The following is a 19,001-nucleotide window of genomic DNA, read 5'->3' as shown; positions in this document are numbered from 1 at the left end:
AACCATTAAAAAAAGATTAAAAGCCAGGATGTATGTTGTCAAAAGGATATTTTTCTTTAAATCTGAAAGAATGTTAATACTTTTAAATTTACTGGTCTTCTGTAGCATAAATTTGGCCATTCTACCATACTACCCAAAGCAATCTACAGATTCAATGCAATCCCTATCAAATTACCTATGACATTTTTCACAGAACTAGAACAAACAATCCAAAAATTTATAAGGAACAACAAAAGACCCAGAATTGCCAAAGCAATCCTGAGAAACAAAAACCAAGCAGGGGGCATAATTTTCCCAGACTTCAAGAAATGTTACAAAGCCACAGTCATCAAAACAGTGTGGTACTGGTATCAAAACAGACAGACCGATGGAACAGAATAGAGAACCCGGAAATAAACCCTGACACCTGTGGTCAATTAATCTTTGACAAGGGAGGCAAGAACATAAAATGGGAAAAAGAAAGTCTATTCAGCAAGCATTGCTGGGAAACCTGGACAGCTGCATGCAAAGCAGTGAAATTAGAACACACCCACACACCCTCACACCATGCACAAAAGTAAACTCAAAATGGCTGAAAGACTTAAATATAAGACAGGACACCATCAATCTCCTAGAAGAGAACATAGGCAAAACACTCTCTGACATCAACATCATGAACATTTTCTCAGGTCAGTCTCCCAAAGCAATAGAAATAAGAGCAAAAATAAACCAGTGGGATCTAATCAAACTGACAAGCTTTTGCACAGCAAAGGAAACCCAAAAGAAAACAAAAAGACAACTTACAGAATGGAAGAAAATAGTGTCAAATGATGCAATGGACAAGGGCTTAATCTCTAGAATATATAAGCAACTTATACAACTCAACAGCAAAAAAGCCAATCAACCAATGGAAAAATGGGCAAAAGACCTGAAGAGACTGTTCTTCAAGGAAGATACACAGATGGCCACCAAACACATGAAAAAATGCTCAACATTGCTGATTGTAAGAGAAATGCAAATCAAAAGTACCACAAGATATCACCTCACACCAGTCAGAATGGCCATCATTAGTAAGTCCACAAATAACAAGTGCTGGAGGGGCTGTGGAGAAAAGGGAACCCTCCTGCACTGTTGGTGGGAATGGAAACTGGTACAGCCACTATGGAGAACAGTTTGGAGATACCTTAGAAACCTATACATAGAACTTCCATATGACCCCACAATCCCATTCTTGGGCATCTATGCGGACAAAACTCTACTTAAAAGAGACACGTGCAGCCACATGTTCATTGCAGCACTATTCACAATAGCCAGGACATGGAAACAACCCAAATGTCCATCGACAGATGATTGGATTCGGAAGAGGAGGTATATATACACAATGGAATACTACTCAGCCATAAAAAAGAATGATGTAATGCCATTTACAGCAACTTGGATGGAACTAGAGACTCTCATACTGAGTGAAATGAGCCAGAAAGACAAAGACAAATACCATATGATATCACTTATAACTGGAATCTAATATCCAGCACAAATGAACATCTCCACAGAAAAGAAAATCATGGACTTGGAAAGCAGACTTGTGGCTGCCTGATGGGAGAGGGAGGGAGTGGGAGGGATCGGGAGCTTGGGCTTATCAGACACAACCTAGAATAGATTTACAAGGAGATCCTGCTGAGTAGCATTGAGAACTATGTCTAGATACTCATACTGCAACAGAACAAAGGGTGGGGAAAAAAATGTGTACATGTAAAGGTAACTTGATTCCCACGCTGTACAGTGGGGAAAAAAAAATTGGCCATTCTAAATTATTCTCTAAATGTTGTAGTCATAGTGAAATTTTTATAATATGACCAAGTTTCCCTATAATGATATTTTCAGTGTCTTTAATCTCTTTTTCTTCTTGGAATAGCTTAGTTTCTGAAATGCTGTCATGTACATTTCCATGTTTAAGTCACTGTAGATATAATTGGTTAATGTGGTCCATTATTTTTTGGGTAGCTGTAGGCTTCAAAACAGCTTAGGTGGAAGTCTGTTAGCACCCTTTAGATGGCAAGGTATTTCTCCACACACAAATAGCAAATAATATTTTTTTGTCTTATATTTATGACTTATGGGAAGTGCCAAATGAGAGCACTTAAGATCTTGCTGCTGCTATTAAGGTATATGTGGTTACTGTGCTACAGCCTCTGTCCAGGATGTGGCACTGCATCCTTGTCAAATCATGTGTACCTATAAAAAATTGCATTTTCAATCATGGGGTCAAACACGCTTATAACTCTCAATCATTTGTAAAGTGTTTCCCAGGTGATTTTACTAATAATAACAAAGTGAAGTTTATGAGTTATTTACTTAACCTTGAAACTACTCTAGCTTTATTTGCTTTTTTTGGTATAATAGACATCACTAACTTACCTGCATTCCATTGTAGCCTCCTTCTTAGAAAGGGAAGTGGGTTACCTAGATTAATGTCTCTGGAATTGTATATAAGAACCTTTGGGAATATGTTGAACACAGGACTATTTGGGAATAAAGGTTGGATTTTCTGTGAAACAGACACTGATATAGAAATCTGCATGGAGGTGGTTTCGTGGTTTGGCCTTTCTGAGAAGTCCCAAATTGAGGTCTTTGTACTTAGTTATTGAGTAGTCATTGGATGGGAGTTCCCATTGTGTGGCTCAGCAGGTAACAAACCCAACTAGGATCCATGAGGATGAGGGTTTGATCCCTGGCCTCGCTTGGTGGGTTAAGGATCTCCCATTGCTGTGAGCTGTGGTATAGGTTGCAGACGCAGTTTGGATCTGGTGTTGCTGTGGCTGTGGTGTAGGCCCACACTTATAGCTCCCATTCAACCCCTAGCCTGTGAACTTCCATATTCTGCAGGTGCAGCCCTAAACAAACAAAAAGAGTGGTCATTGGATGCGCACTGCCCTTGAGGAAGGAGTGTAACCTTGAATGAAGCAGCTTTTTTTTGGGAAAGGGCAGTGCCTTGAAAGGTACTAGCTATGAGCCGGTGACAGACAGCAGACAGCATTCTGGGCATCTGGGGGAATAAATGTTGTGGATCCGGAGGGGACATCTGAGCACTCTTCACAGCACTCACTACAGGAGCCAATGATGGAATGTCTTGTCAAAAGATTGCAAGTGTGCAACATAAAATTAGAGCATTTGGTCTCCTGATCTTGTGGGTCTACATATCTCTTAAGATGTAGAGATATGGACCTTTCTCAGGTTTGTGTTGTTTTCCTGCCATTCCCCAACTAGTGGTTAGCAACAGGAAAAGTCATTTACAGGAAAGAGTCCGGGATGTGATCTCTTTGGGATTGACCATCATTTTGGAGTTTAGATGTAATTTTAATTAAAATTAATTGTAATTCAGTTCTTTGAAGCAGTTCTTGCCCTTCAGAACTTATAAATGATAAGAACCATCGCAACCAGTGTGTTAACAGTGAGAGCAGCATGGCATCTCTGATGGTTTGTTGGTGGGGGGGCCCTAACACCCCTGTCTGGTCATTCACACCCTGTTGGCTGCCTCCTTTTCATCTGCTGTGCACTAGAACAGATCCTTCTGTAGTTATTACTGAGGTATAACCTTTTTAAAACTGATGATTCTTTTTTAAGAATCCTCTTGGAAAAGACCTTGTTGTGTGGATACTTTGATTGTTGAGACTCCTGAATGGTAGCCTCTGCTGTACCATCCCCTTTCTACTATCATCAGCTAACATCTGTGTATCATTTGACAAGGGAAGACAACTTTCTGTATAAACAGCAAGCTGGTGTGGGGGCTACATGAAATGTGGACCTAGTCAACAAATATTTGCTGAAGGACAATAAAGGGACGTGGATTGTCACTCAAGGAAAGAAAATAGTAGTATTAACAATCAATTGTTACATGCTTAGCCTTGGTACTTGTACCAAGCCCTTTCCATGTATATTTCATTTTACTCTTTTAACTGCTCTATGAGTAACCTAATAGGTATGTTCACATCTGTTTTATAGATGAGGAAGCTGAGAGTCAGACACAGTTAACTTGGACTCATGGCTAGTCAGATGGCAGAACCAGTATGATCAGTTTGATTCTGTGCTCTAAACTTCCATGTTGTACTGCATCCCAGAGATCATAGGAGTTGGGATCAAGGAGGATGGTGGCAGAGATTGAAGTATGCTAAGGCAGAGGTGTTATTTCTAGGATGAGAATAGAGAATTGGCCAATTCAGTAGGCAAAAGGGAGAAGGCTCCTGACACTGGAAATGTGACTTCGGCCCCAGCAAAACTGAAAGCAGAGATGATTTCTCACGCTTCATTGCAGTAACACCAAGTCCAGACACCACTTTATAGTGAGTCCCAAAGGGACTGATGGAAGAAAGCAATGCCTGGCACATCTCTGGCAGTGGAAAAAAAAAAGATAAATATGAGTTCAGATTGCATGAGCGTGGACTTTTCTTTGCCTTTATTCTACTTGTATGAGGACAAGGAACATATTTCTCACTTCTTTACCAGGTGGATAAGGTAGACCTCCGCCTTTCCCGGTACTCACGTAATCCAGAAGAGAAAGCAAAAGGAAGTCCAGGGCTGTGAGTGATAGTCTCTTACTGTGTGTGCTTTCCTCGACTCCCTCCATGGTTTTGATAATGAGTCTCAAGTTGGATCTGGGCAGAGAGAAAATGAAGCCTCTTTTTCTTGATGAGGATGAGTAAAGACGATTAACTGTAGGAGCGGGCCTCGCCTGACATGAGACCAATGACTTTCCATTATTTTTTTAGGCCAGGATCCCTTTATCTTCCAATTATACTTGCAGATTTTTTTTTCCTGTTGTTTTCTGTACAGCCAACACTTCTGTCCTGATTTAACATTCTGTTCTTTCTTTACCCACAGAGAACTGTCAGCTCTTCTTTTTTCCTCTAGAGATCTTTCTTGGCCTTCATGCTTAGCCTTGAGCTGTTTTTGAATACATTACCTTCTTATGCCCTGGATTATTTTTTAGCCTGAGACTCTTATATGAATGGAAACATGATTCCAGAAAAATCTTCACTCTGTTGCTCGGTAGGATTTAAGTCAGTGCTCACACTCCCTTAAAAATGCTGAGACTTTTCACGCAGCTTTGCAGTATACAACTGTTATATTTCAGTGGTGAATTAATAATTTGTTTGCAACCAGAAAGTCACTGATGTCAGCCAAAGCTTATTAAAAATGAATTGTATTAAGTTCTATTGGGACAAAGAGCACTGCTTTCCCTAGCTTTACAGAAGCGCACACCAAAGTGCTTTGGCAGGTAGATTCGAGAACAGGCAGAGGGATACGTATGTACACTTGGCCTTTTTTCTGTTTCACACTCATATTTCTTTGTGCTACCAGGATCATCATGACAGCCTTATCTCTCAAATAAAGCCTGTTACCTCATCCCTAATTGCTTATCCAAAGGCAGGCAAGCTCTAATTTCTCTGCATTAATAAATGACACCAAAGAAGTGCTTTGTTTGCACTGGCTCCCTCAGGTTAACCAGCTCGAGCTCCTGAGAATGTTAGGCAACCTTGTGCTTCTCTAGTGGCCAAGGGGAGATGGAGCTCACCTTACTCAAGACAGCACTTTGTTTATTTACCTATTGCTCATGTTCACAGCCCTTTCCCCTCTTCTTGATGAAAAACACTTGAGCGACCTAGGTCAGCACTTCTGCGCTGTGGGCGCTCCCACTCCCCTCCAAGCTGGGGGTGGGTAGCTGTTGTCCTGGGAGGACCAGTGGCCTCCCTGATTTCAAGGCTCTTTCTTGGCTGCCTCTCCTCACCTTTCCTTAGAAGCTGAGAGGCTTTCCACAAACTTTGGCATTGACTTCTGTGGCATACCCCAGGTTGTGAGATGGCACCCTTGCTTCTCCGTCTTGAAGCAGTACGGGAGTTGGTTCTATGGAGTTGATACATGAATGTGAGGAAGGTGGGCTTGTGGGGGTGGGAGAACTGAGAGTGGCTGTGAAGTTCTGGATGAGTTCAATGACTGTGCTCCCAGGAATAGTGAGCATGCTTCGCTCCTGGGAATCAGCATCATCTCTTGTCACCACCTCAGACTATTGCCAGTAACTTAAAGGACCTGTAAATATGTGCATTTTCATATCTCAGAATTGTAAGCTTATTTCTTTTCTTTTTTCCTTCTCAGAATGAAATGGATGACGTGCCCTTCTTCAATAGCCAACTACCTTACGAAGTGGCAATCAATATATTTCAGTATCTGGACAGGAAAGAACTAGGAAGGTGCGCACAGGTAAGCTGTCATTAATGGAGCATTCATATTTACCTACATGTGTAATTCAAATATAGGAAGCTCCTCCATAGCAATAATTTTCTTAACAGAATGGCAAACTTTAAAGAATTAATGGATCGGATAGCAGCTTTACTTGAAGGAGAGCAACCTTGAACTTAAATGATTGTATTCCACATCACCATGTGGTATTTATCTTTTTGTGACCATCCACCCCAGAGCTGTGTTCTCCCTGCAGTCTGAGTTCTGGCTGACCTGTGGTAGCATGCTTGGGCTGACAACACTGTGCTCAGCCTTTACTGTGATCCTCTGAACTGTTAATCTCCTCACCGTTTCTAATGCAAAATTGAGAGGCTTTGGTCCAGTCAAGCCAGTCATTAGGTTGGAAGCTGAGAGTCAGCCTGGGGACAAAGCAGTGAAGGTCATGTTCCACTGTATAGTCCAAATTACCCTTCAAACACCAGAATACTGCTTCATGAGGCGCGAGGCATGTGAGAGCTGATACCCATTGAGGGAATTGGAGATCAGGGTCACCCATCTCATGCCTACTCTGGGGCACATGCCCATGGATGAGAGTGGGAGATACAGTCTAGGCTGGAGTTGATCGTATGCGTGAATCACAGAGCATCTTGATAAAATGCAAATTGGGATTCAGGAGGTGCAGGGTGGGGCCCCATAGTCTGCATTTCTACCAGGTGATGTCTGAGTGGCTTTAGCCATGCTTTAAGAGGCAAGCGTTGGATTTCCCACTGTGGTGCAATGGGTTAAGAATCCAACTGCAGCAGCTCAAGTTGCTGCTGAGGTTCGGGTTGGATCGCTGGCCTGGGGCACTGGGTTAAAGGAACTGGCGTTGCCGCTGCTGTGGTGTAGGTTGCGGTTGCAGCTTGGATTCATTGCCTGGCCTGGGCACTTCCATATGCTGTGGGTGCAGCTATGAAAATTTAAAGAAATAAATAAAATAAGAGACAATGTTTATGCCATTAAAATTAGTCTTGTGTTCTCTTTGTGTCTAATTTCTTGTACGTTAAATGTGTATATGATTACTGATTACTGACCATGTGGCTTTTTTTTTTTTTTTGCTTTTTAGGGCTGCACCCGTGGCATATGGAAGTTCCCAGGCTAGGGGTCAAATTGGAGCTAAAGCTGCCGGCCTATAACACAGCCTCAGGCATGCAGGATCCTAGCCACACCACAGCTCACAGCAGCGCAGGATCCCCGACCCACTGAGTGAGGCCAAGGATGGAACCCACATCCTCATGAATACTAGTCGGATGTGTTTCTACTGAGCTGCAATGGGAACTCCTCATGTGGCTTTTCATGGACAACTGTGTTCCCCAGAAGACTCTGGAGTATCCATTGCCCATAACAGCCAAAGAAATAATTTGTTTAGTGGTTACCATTTCCCATCCCTGGATTCTATAATGCATATGATACAAGTTTCTGTACCTTCAGAAGAAAGGGTTTGGTGAAATTGAGTGTTGGGAGAACTACTGGTGCAGAGTCCAAAGCACTACCATGAACATGAAGTTAAAAATATTAAGGCAGTTTTGAGAGTGGTGAAAACTATAGCCACACTTAAACGGTAGAGCTTGCTGACTCTATGGCAATTCAGTGAAATGACATAAAATACAGGACAGTTTAGAAAATTTCTGGTTTTACTCTATTTCCCTATTATGGTTTTGCCATATATCCCTAATACAAAGCATTTTGCTTAATCAAAATTATTTTTCTACATAAATATAAGTGTGAAAAGGTTTTTATCATTCTTGATGGCTACAGTATCACTTAAGAGGACAAAATTTTTTGATGCAGAGTGTGGAATCTTTAGGAAATGATAGAAGAAATTATTCAGAGGCTGAAATTCACAAAAATGTTTGAAGTGTAAACCATGCTCAGAGCCTATTGATTGCATTAACTAAGAGTACCTACAGTGTCTTCTTTCCCATGGAAATTGGATTTGTTATATTCTAACTTTACACATTGGCTCTGCTCCCAAAAGTTGAAAACAAGGGTGTAGCTAAATGAGTCCAGCTCCTGGATTCCAGCCTGATGCAGTTAGCCAAAGTCTTGGAACAGGGACTAATAGCTAGCTTTCCACAAAGTCAGCCTTAGATGATAAAATCTTCATTCTTGATAGGGAGCTGCTGTTTAAGGAATCTTTTTTTTTTTTTTTTTTAACATTGCTTTTTGCTCTCCTGGTTTGTAGAGGGCCATGTGGCTTTCACATCTGCTGCTGGTTTTCTCATCCAAAGAGTTTATCAGTGAAAGATAGGATCTGGTGGAAGAAGAGACCCCCTTTTTGGTACAATGCGGCTGCATTCCAGGGTAGATTGGTTATGCTGGTGAGATTATTCTGCAGGTGTGAACAGTTTAATTTGCAACACAGTAGTCCAATTGTCCACCAGAACTCTTCCCTCTTGGGCCATTTGGATTGGGGCTTTTGTTGTTGTTGTTGAACCTAATTTTTAGAGCACATGTATGAGAATAGAAAATATCCTTAAACAGAACCCCTGAGGTGGCTCTGATCTGTGAAGCCAGGATTTTTTTTCATAGAGCTTTGCATCAGGATGACAGTTAGATGGCCAGTAATTTGTAGACTTGGCTTTGTTTTTTTTTTTTTTGTTTGTTTGTTTTTTCTTTTTTCAAGCATTAAAATAAAAGCACAAAGTAATAAAAATAAGTAGCCATTTTCATTTATTTCTCATGGTGTTTTTATTTTTGAAACAGGGGAAAGGGCCTTCTGTTGAATGGAATGTCCTGCTGCTTTATGATTTTATTTTAGAGGTGGCTCATTCTCTGTCTTGCTCTTTCTCTCTGGTTCTCCTTTAATCTAGCTGCCTTGGGATTTCAGTGAAATTGCTTGGGCCAGTTATTTGGAATTGGCACTTGAACTATATGTGTGCCCTTGGAGAAAACTTGCTTGCTTAGATCTTTATGCCAAATTGGTAACTGACTAACAATAAGGAACCCTGATTGCGGAGGACTTCTGAGATTTCATTATGCCACAGACTGTGCTGGAGAACTGATTTGGCTCTGACTTTGTCTCTGTGCAGCAACCCCCTCTCTTTTCTGCTTTGTGAGGCTTTAGGCTTCAGAGCTAAAGTCCTCCTACTTTGTGATCCTTGTGTTCTCTTGATGCTGACCTCTCTAGCTCCTTGCTCTCCATGGTTGTCCCTGAGGCATTTAATATCTCCGTGGGACAGGTCCACACTAAAATGTCTCAACTGTTGTGGCTTCTAGTCAGCACTTATGCTTGGGGCATTTCATTGAGCAGTTTATCATTTTACTATTTATAATTTTATGTTCTTTTTTGTATGTATGCCCACAGGATTTCCAGGCACGTTATAGGGTAGCATTTTAAAATAACAGTTACAAAATTGTCACTTTTTAAAATTATTAAATTGGTTTATATGAGAAAAGTGTGCTGTTAAATTGCAACATGAGTAATCCTAAGAAGCAAAGGTTTTTAGGTATTTACCAATATTCATTTAAAATACTGGAAAATTCAGGGAGTTCACATTGTGGCTGTGTAGTAAAGAACCAACTAATATCCATGAGGTTGTGGGTATGATCCCTGGCCTCTCTCAGTGGGTTAAGGATCCTGCATTGCTGTGAGCTGTGGTGTAGGTTTAGCTGCAGCTCCAATTCCAACCCAGCCAGGGAACTTCCATATGCCACGGGTATGGCCCTAAAAAAAAAGACAAACAAAAAAAACCTGGAAAAGTCAGAGTTCTCTTGTGGCCCAGTGGGTTAAGGATCAAGTGTTGTCGCTGCAGTGGCTTGGGTTGCAGCTGTTGCTTGAGTTTGTTCCCTGGCCCAGGAACTTCGCCCTGCCAAGGATATGGCCAAAAACGAAAAAAAAAAAAAAAAAAAAAAAAAAAAACCCAAAAACCTATAAAAGTCATTATAAATCCATGGGAAGTTGCAAAAAATAGTACAGAGAAGTTCTGTGTACCCTTTCCTCAGTTTCTTTCATTGGTAATGTCTTGCAGAACTGTATGCAGCATAGTATCAAAACCAGGAATCAACACTCAGATTTCACCAGTTTAACAGGAACTTATTTGTGTGTATTTAGTTCTGTGCAGTTTTATTACATGTGTAGATCTGAGTGAGCACACAAGCAAGACACAGAACTTCAATCACAAGAATCCTGCTACTCTTTTAAAGCCACACCTTCCCTATCCCTAACCCCTGACAACAGCAAATTTGTTCTCTATAATTTTATTTTTTTATTTTCACTTTAACATATATTTTAGTTATGTGTATTTCCAAATGTGTAATTTAATTAATTATTGTCCTTTTAGGGCCCCACTCATGGGATATGGAAGTTCCTAGGCTAGGGGTCGAATCAGAGCTACAGCTGCTGGCCTATGCCACAGCCACAACAGCAGCAGATCAGAACCACATCTGTGACCTATACCATAGCTCATGGCAACTCGGGATCCTTAACCCATTGAGCGAGGCCAGGGATTGAACCTGAGTCCTCATGGATACTAGTTGGGTTTACTATCATTGAGCCACAACAGGAACTCCTAATGTATAATTTTAGAAATTGGACTGCAAAGGCAACAAGACCATGCTTTTCAAGTAAAAGGTAGGAAAATGTGCCTGAAGAATGTAATAAAGAAAAAGAGGGAAGGAGAGGTTAAAAACAAGATTTATAATAAAACTGGCAAGGAAGAAGTAGGTGTTACTAAAATAAATAAGTAATTCTGGAACTAAAGCCCAGTATATTAGATTATGATACTTCAAGTTTCAAGGAAAATACGGTCTTATGATCTTCCCAGATGTCCAAATAGGAGAAACTAAAATCTGAGTTTTTTTAGCTGCAGATCTTAATGACATCTTTAAAAGTCAGGAAGTTAGAGCCAAGCCTGGCTGGGTTGATTTTCAGTGCAGAAATGATTTTGAGGACCTATAGCTGCTGGCAGGGTTCCCTTAGTTCTTAACTTCCACCTTTGCCCCCAGGAATATACACCAAGAACTCACAGGAATTTTCTTTGAGTTCGCCAGGTTGCAATGAGTGCCTCTTCTAAAAGGAGTTAGGGAAGAGCAAAGCAACTCCAGAAAAAAGATGGGGAGCTAGCTGAAACAAGAATGGCAAAGTACTGACAATAATTTCAACAGAGTAATGGGGACTTGGGAGTTTTTTATCCTGTTCAATTTATTTTGTGTGACTGAAATTTCCTGTACTAAAATTTAAAAGAGAAAAATCAGAAAGCAAATCTGTTGTGACTCAGCAGAAACAAATCTCACTAGCATCCTTGAGGATGCAGGTTCGATCCCTGGCCTCCCTCAGTGGGTTAAGGATTGCTGTGGTGTAGGCCGGCAGCTACAGCTCCAATTCGACCCCTCACTTGGGAACCTCCATATGCCACGGGTTCTGCCCTAAAAAGACAAAAAAAAAAAAAAAAAAAAAAAAAAAAGGCAAGAGAGAGTTGAATAAAAAAGTCAGGGCCTCCTGAGGCCAGAACCTGTGAGGAGCTGACCTTTGAAAATAAAAACATTCTAGTTTTTTGAAGTGTTGAACTTTAAAAAAGTTGGACTTACTCTTCCCACTGAGTTATTTGCAGAGTTATTTGTACTATGTGCATGTACTATTCTAGACAGTGAACAGAGCAGTGAACAAGACATAGAAAACCTCTGCCTTTTAGAAAGCTTTACATTATATGCAGCAAATACATCATTAAATATAGGCTGTATCAGAGGGTGAGAAATGCCATGGAGAAAAATAAGGCAGCAGAGATGTTGGGGTTGCAGTTTTAAGTGGCCAGGGAAGACTTGATGGAGAAAGTGATCTTTGAGTAGAGACCTGAAGGAGGGAAAGGGCAGCCTGTGCTGGTCTCTGGCAAAGATGAGTAGCAAGTACAAAGGCGTAAGGTGAGCACACCTGTTGTGTTTGAGCAGGAAAGTCAGAGTGGCTTGTGGTAGCTGGATGATGGCTTCCCAAAGATATTCATGTCAAACCTCAGACCTGTGAATGTTACCTTTTTATGGTAAATGGACCTTTGCAGGTGTAAATTAAGGATCTTGAGATGGGGTGATTAGCTTGGATTGTCCAGGTGGATTCAATGTAATTACAAAGCTCCTCAGAGGGAGGCAAGAGGTCAGGGAGGAGAGGTCCTACCTTGCTGGCTTTGAAAATGGAGGAAGAGGGCATAAGCCAAGGAATCTAGGTGTCCTTTTAAACCTGGAAAAGTTAAGGAAACAGATTGTCCTCTGAAGCCTCCAGAAGGAGTGCAACCCAGCTGCTAACACCTTGATTTTAGATTTCTGGCCTCCAGAACTGTAAGAGAATAAATGTGTTATTTTAACTTACAGATTTGTGATAAGTTGTTAGAATATCAATAGGAAACTAATACAGGGATGTAGAGAGCAGATGCTCATGAGAGAAGGAGAGCTAGTCCAAATTCAAAAGGTACTTAATCTTTTAACAGAACTTGATCTTTTACTCTGAATGAGATGGGAAGCCATTGAAGTGGGTTTTTTTGTTTTGTTGTTGTTGTGGGTTTTTTTGTCTTTTTAGGGCTGCACCAGCAGCGTATGGAAGTTCCCAGGCTAGGGTGAATCAGAGCTGTAGCCACTGGCCACAGCTACAGCAACACCAGATCCAAGCCACATCTTCAACTTACACCACAGCTCATGGCAATGCCGGATCCTTAACCCACTGAGCAAGGCCAGGGATTGAACCCAAGTCCTCATGGATACTAGTTGGGTTTGTTACCACTGAGCCACGACGAGAACTCCCACTGAAGTGTTTTAAGCAGAGGAGTGACAAAGTCTGACTTACATTTTTTTTTTTTTTTTTTTTTTTTTGTCTTTTTGCTATTTCTTTGGGCCGCTCCCGCGGCATATGGAGGTTCCCAGGCTAGGGGTTGAATTGGAGCTGTAGCCACCGGCCTACGCCAGAGCCACAGCAACACGGGATCCGAGCCGCGTCTGCGACCCACACCACAGCTCACGGCAACGCCGGATCGTTAACCCACTGAGCAAGGGCAGGGACCGAACCCGCAACCTCATGGTTCCTAGTCGGATTCGTTAACCACTGCGCCACGACGGGAACTCCTGACTTACATTTTAAAAGGGATCATCTTCGTTGCTATGTGAAGAAAATGCAGGGGGACAAGGCTGGCATCAAGGAGAGCAGTTTGAAGGCTACCAAGATCACATGGTGGTTTGGACCAGGACTATGCTGGTAGAAGTGGGTGAAATCAGGGTTGCTGATGGAATGGGTGTGGGGAGAGAAAGAAGAGTCAACAGGACTTCAGGGTGTCTAGCTTTAGAAGCTGGATGGATAAGGTTGCTGTTACTGATGAGGGGGAAACAGTGGGTTGAGCAAGTTTGAGGGGGAGATCAGTACTTGGTTGTGAGGTTGCAGATGAGTTCTGGGTTGAAGGTGTTAATTTGGAAGCTGAAGATGTAAATTTGGAAGCTGTCAGCACATGATGGTGTTTAAAGCCAGGAAACTGACCAGGACCACCAGGGAAGCTAGTGTAGATAGAGGGGGTTGAGCTTGGCACACCAGGGAGATTAGATGCTAAGGAGACTAAGAAGGTGGTACCTGTGAGATGGGAAGAAAACCCACCATGCATACTTCCCTGAACTAAGGGAAAACAGTTTTCTAGGAGGTGAAGGTGGTCAAAGATGATAAGCAGTGCTGGTAGTCAAGTGAGAGGAGGACGAAGAAATGACTGTTCGATTTAGCAATTGGATGTTGGTGGTGTGGCAGGGGCAAGAGTGAGTGTGTTCAAGAGTGAATGGGAAGGAGAGAAATTCGATAATGAGTCTGTATACAGCTGTCTGAGTACTGTATGTTCTTCGTGTATCAGTGTGTGTAACTGGAACAATGACACCTTCCCCCTGTTGTGGTCCTCACTGGTAACCCTAATCCAGGCAGAGTTAATAAAGTTAGTTTTTGAGCCAAGGGATTTTTTTTTTTTTTTAATGCTGCAATTCATAGTGGTGCTATAAAGCACAATGCTGGAGACACTTTTATTAGCAAATTCTTGCAGCTGAGACTCACTCAGTGGGGCTTTTACTGGGCAGGGCCATTCCAATCCTGCTATATTAAAGTTAGGGCTTTGGAAAATTGACGCTTGTAAACTTTCTAGATTTAATGTAATTTAAGAAATCAAAACTACTATATTTCCTTTTGGTGAGACTCTTTCAAATTTACTTGTTTTAAAAAAGTTTAAAGGTTTGACTAGATCTTTTTCTTGTTAATTTTTTTTCCCCTTCAGGATTAAATTCTTAAAACCTGTTGTTTTTGTTCTCTTTAAAAGAAGAATAAAAAGGCAGCCCTCCTTTTATAGTTTGCTTAAGAAATCGTTGGCACATTTCTGTGTTTAATACCTAATTGTAGGTACAATCCTGATCCCTTTTTAGAAGTAATTCTCACCTCTAGCTTTTATAAATCCCTTAGAGAGCTTTATTGTTTTTTATCCAAGATTTAAACTTTATCCTGAATATTATTTTCTGCAGAAGAAGCCCTGTGATCTGGGGGTTAGCAGTGGGGGTGATACACGGAAACGTCAACTTCTTGTTGTCAGGTTTTCATCCCATAACCCTGTTGTACAAATTTCAGATTGTGTTATTTAAGATTACTTGGCATTTTCTTTGAAGCTGATAAAAAAAAATGTTTTCAGCTTCCAAGGTTTTGAAGGTATAACATATTTGAGACCTCTTGAAAGTCTCAGTTTTTCCTTTTTGTCTTTTTAGGGCTGCATCTGCAGCATGTGGAAGTTTCCAGGCTAGGGGTCCAATCAGAGCTGCAACTGCCAGCCACAGCCACAGGAATAAGGGATCCGAGCCTCATCTGTGACCTACATCACAGCTCACAGCAGCACCAGATCCTTAACCCATTGAATGAGGCCAGGGATCGAACCTGCATCCTCATCGATACTAGTCGGGCTTGTAACCTGCTGAGCCACAATGGGAACTCCAGTTTCTCTGTTTTAAAGTGGCCGTAATTTATACAGTTTAGTTCTTATGAAAACTTATCCTGATTTTTTAATTTAGTTGGGATATTCACTGAGCATTGAATTTGGATTCTGAAATGCTGATGATTCACTAGCTCCATCTAACAAAGGAGCCGCTGCAGCCTCGTAGTTGATTTTTAGACTGTCAGAATTTAAAAGATTGCCCCTTATTTGGGGAGTCTTGTGATCTAACCTCACTGTAAAGCCGGAGACCAAAGCTTTTCACCTCTAGCTTCTTCAGTGATACCTAGGAAGGCAGCCTAGACTCTGGGCACATCCATGGTATGTCACCCACCTACAAAAGGTGTCAGTTTGGTAGCTTGAGGTGGAAAGTGGATGAGAATTGCTGGCCTTAGTGCCCAGTATGCAGTTAGTGCCCAACATATAGCTTAAATCTGTAGACCAATAACCCATGTTGCTATTCTCTAAGGTATCTTCTGGAGAGCCCTGGAATTTTGAGGCCCTTCTTGCAAGAAGAGTTCAGGAGCCAGATAAGCTGGAGGAATGCAGCTTTCTTATATCTCCTTCTTAGGAGTGTGCAGCACATGTCTGTTAAAAACTCTTGAGAAGTTCTGCAGTGAAGAGCCCTGCTCAGTTTTGTTCAAACCAGTATTCTCTAAACTCATGTGACCATGGAATCTTTTTTAAAAGTAACTTGTTAGGATAAACAGATGGCCAACAAGCACATGAAAAAAATGCTCAACATCACCGATGATTAGAGAAATGCAAATCAAAACTTCTATGAGGTACCACCTCATACCTGTCAGAATAGCTATCATGAGTAAGTCCACAAATAACAAATGCTATAGAGGGTGTGGAGAAAAGGGAACCCTCCTTCACTATTGGTGGGAATGTAAATTGGTACAACCACTATGGAAAACAGTATGGAGGTACCTCAGAAAACTGAATAAACAACTACCGTATGACCCAGCAATCCCACTCTTGGGCATATATCCAGACAAAACTTTCCTTGAAAAAGACACATGCATCTGTATGTTCATTGCAGCAATATTCACAATAGCCAAGACATGGAAACAGACAGATGAATGGATTAAGAAAATGTGGTATATATACACGGTGGAATACTACTCAGCCATAGAAAAGAACAAAATAATACCATTTGTAGCAACATAGATAGAACTAGAGACTCTCATACTAAGTGAAGTAAGTCAGAGAAAGACAAATACTATATATCACTTATGTCTGGAGTCTAATGTACTGCACAAAAGAACCTTTCCATAGAAAAGAAAGTCATGGAATTGGAGAACAGACTTGTGGTTGCCGAGGGGGAGGGGGAGGGAATGGGATGGACTGGGAATCTGGGGTTAATAGATGCAAACTATTGCCTTTGGAATGGGTAAGCAATGAGATCCTGCTGTATAGCACTGGGAATTATATCTAGTCACTTGTGATGGAGGATAATGTGAGAAAAAGAATGTATATATATAATGTGTGACTGGGTCACCTTGTTGTACAGTAGAAAATTGACAGAACACTGTAAACCAGCTATAATGGAAAAAATTAAAATCCTTTAAATTTTTTTTTTTAAAGTAACTTATTGGAGTTGCTGTTGTGGCGCAGCGGGTACGAATCCAATTGGTATCCATGAGGATGCGGGTTTGACCCCTGGCCTTGCTCAGTGGGTTGGGGATCCAGCATTGCCGTGAGCTGTGGCATAGGTCGTAGACATGGCTTGGGTCCTGTGTTTCTTTGGCTGTGGTGTAGGTCAGCAGGTGTAGCTTCAATTTGACCACTAGCCTGGGAGCTTCCACATGTCATGGGTGTGGCCCTAAAAAGCAAAAAAAAAAAAAAAAGTAACTTACTAATACCCTGAGGAGCTGCTGTTCTATTGAACATGTTTCATGCTTTTGGAAGTGCTGGTCTATGTAATGAAATAATGACCTACATTTACATGATATCTTAGCTATTCTGAGTCTTTCATCCAGTAGTTATATTTCATAATTTCTCCAACATTTTACATTTCATGGTTTTTACAAAAAAGAGCTGAGGTATCCCAAAGATCAGAGTAAACTACCTTATGTTTAGTTAGCACTATGCACTTTTAAGAAGCCATAAGGTTGTCTGTGTTTACCCTTATATTTTATTTAACCCTGAATTCCAGGGGCCTGTGGAAGAAATACTCTGCTCTGGAGCTATTTGAGTTGTAACCTGGCTCCATCACAGCTGATGTTGGTCTTTCCCTATCTGTACTTCATGATTGCCTTGTACTGAAACTCACTTTGGCACAGACAGATGGACAGACACCACCCAGTGTCATGGACAGGCTCAGCTGTGGACCAGACGTGCCAAAAATAAAACTATGGTGCTCTGTCTAGTCAAAACTGGAACTCCAGTGTTATTGAGTCATTTTCCCTTTCTTTATTGCCTGACCACTTGTGATCAGATGAGGGTTTGTTTCCCTGGTGCCTTCATGGCTAAGATGGAGAAGTATGGGATGACAGTGTGGTTAAGTGGATTTGTAGCTGATGCTGTGGCTGTGCCCAGAGTGGGCTACTTAACGTGGATCCATGACAGCCTGGGGGGAGGGCTCTAGTGGTTTGCCACAGGCTCTGTCCTCAGTCCCGTCCTGGTTAATTTTTTTTTAAATAATTAAGACATGAAGGCCCACAGACTATATTTTGCAGATGACTTATGTAAGGGAGAAGTAGCTAATGCAGTGGATGACAGAATAGAGATGGAAAGATGATATAAAATGCTGCAGGTGGGTACATGCAGTGAGTTGGGATTTAAAATAGATGGAAAGTATTGTAAATTAACTATAATAAAAAAAACTGATACTAATTCCATGGAGGGCAATTTTGCCCTGTTTCTCAAAATTAAAAATTCATATACTTCTTAAAATAAAAATAAAAATGAAAAGTTTACAAAGTTAAGAATTTATGTTTAAAACATGATAGTGTGAGAGTAAGAAATTAGACTTTTTTAATTGAAATTTGTGGGTGTTTCATTTTGTTTTATTTTTTGTCTTTTTAGGGCCACACCCACAGCATATGGAGGTTCTCAGGCTAGGTGTTGAGTTGGAGCTACAGCTGCCAGCCTACACCACAGCCACAGCAATGCCAGATCTGAGCTGCATCTGTCACAGCTCATGGCAATGCTGGATCCTTAACCCACTGAGCGAAGCCAGGGATCGAACCTGGGTCATCATGGATGCTAGTCAGATTTGTTTCCACTGAGCCATGATGGGAACTCCAGAATGTGTGTTTAAAAAGACTGAAGATTGACAAATACCAAATTGGGATTACCCTTGAGGAGAAAGAGATGTGGACACTGAGAGATGCATAGGAGTTTTAAAATAATTGGTAATATTTCCTAAGTGGGGTGGTTAGGCCATGAGTGTTTGTGATAGTCTTTATACCATTTTGTTTGCCTTAAATATTAATAGAATAAATGGACTCCAGAAGCTCTGCACCATATGTTCAGTAGCCATGATGTATCTTCAAGGGAAGTAGCAAATTACTATCTGATAAAATTCTTCTGTTAATGGCACTTGACAGTCTCTCTATGTGGGATTTTGTTTAGACCTGAGTACCACATTTGAGAGGGACGCTATAGAAGCATAAATACTAGGGTACATTTCAGAGATAATGGTCATGAAAGCTAGTCCTGTGAAGGAAGAAAATGGGTAGTATTTAGACCAATGAAGAAGTGACTAAGGGGGGATAAGATGGGTGCCTTCAGATATTTAAGGAGCTGTCTGGTGGAAGAGTGAATAGGTTTTTTTTTTGTTTTTTTGTTTTTTTCAACTCAGAAAAAACCATGGCCATAGAT

General features: G+C 41.2%; 1 protein-coding gene across 1 annotated transcript in view; it reads left to right on the top strand.

The window, feature by feature from the left end:
* FBXW8 (F-box and WD repeat domain containing 8) overlaps window positions 1-19,001 on the top strand; it is a 132,013-nt gene that overhangs the window by 18,946 nt on the left and 94,066 nt on the right. The window contains 1 exon segment of the mRNA XM_084994201.1: window positions 6,130-6,234. Within this exon segment, the coding sequence (XP_084850327.1) occupies window positions 6,130-6,234 (105 nt within the window).

Source organism: Sus scrofa, chromosome 14 (assembly GCF_054392235.1).
Source record: "Sus scrofa isolate SSC_HxYL_T2T_F1_AM1 chromosome 14, Sscrofa_HxYL_maternal_Yorkshire_Landrace_v2.0, whole genome shotgun sequence".
Classification (NCBI taxonomy): Eukaryota; Metazoa; Chordata; class Mammalia; order Artiodactyla; family Suidae; genus Sus; species Sus scrofa.
This window is presented reverse-complemented; position numbering and strand designations above follow the sequence as displayed.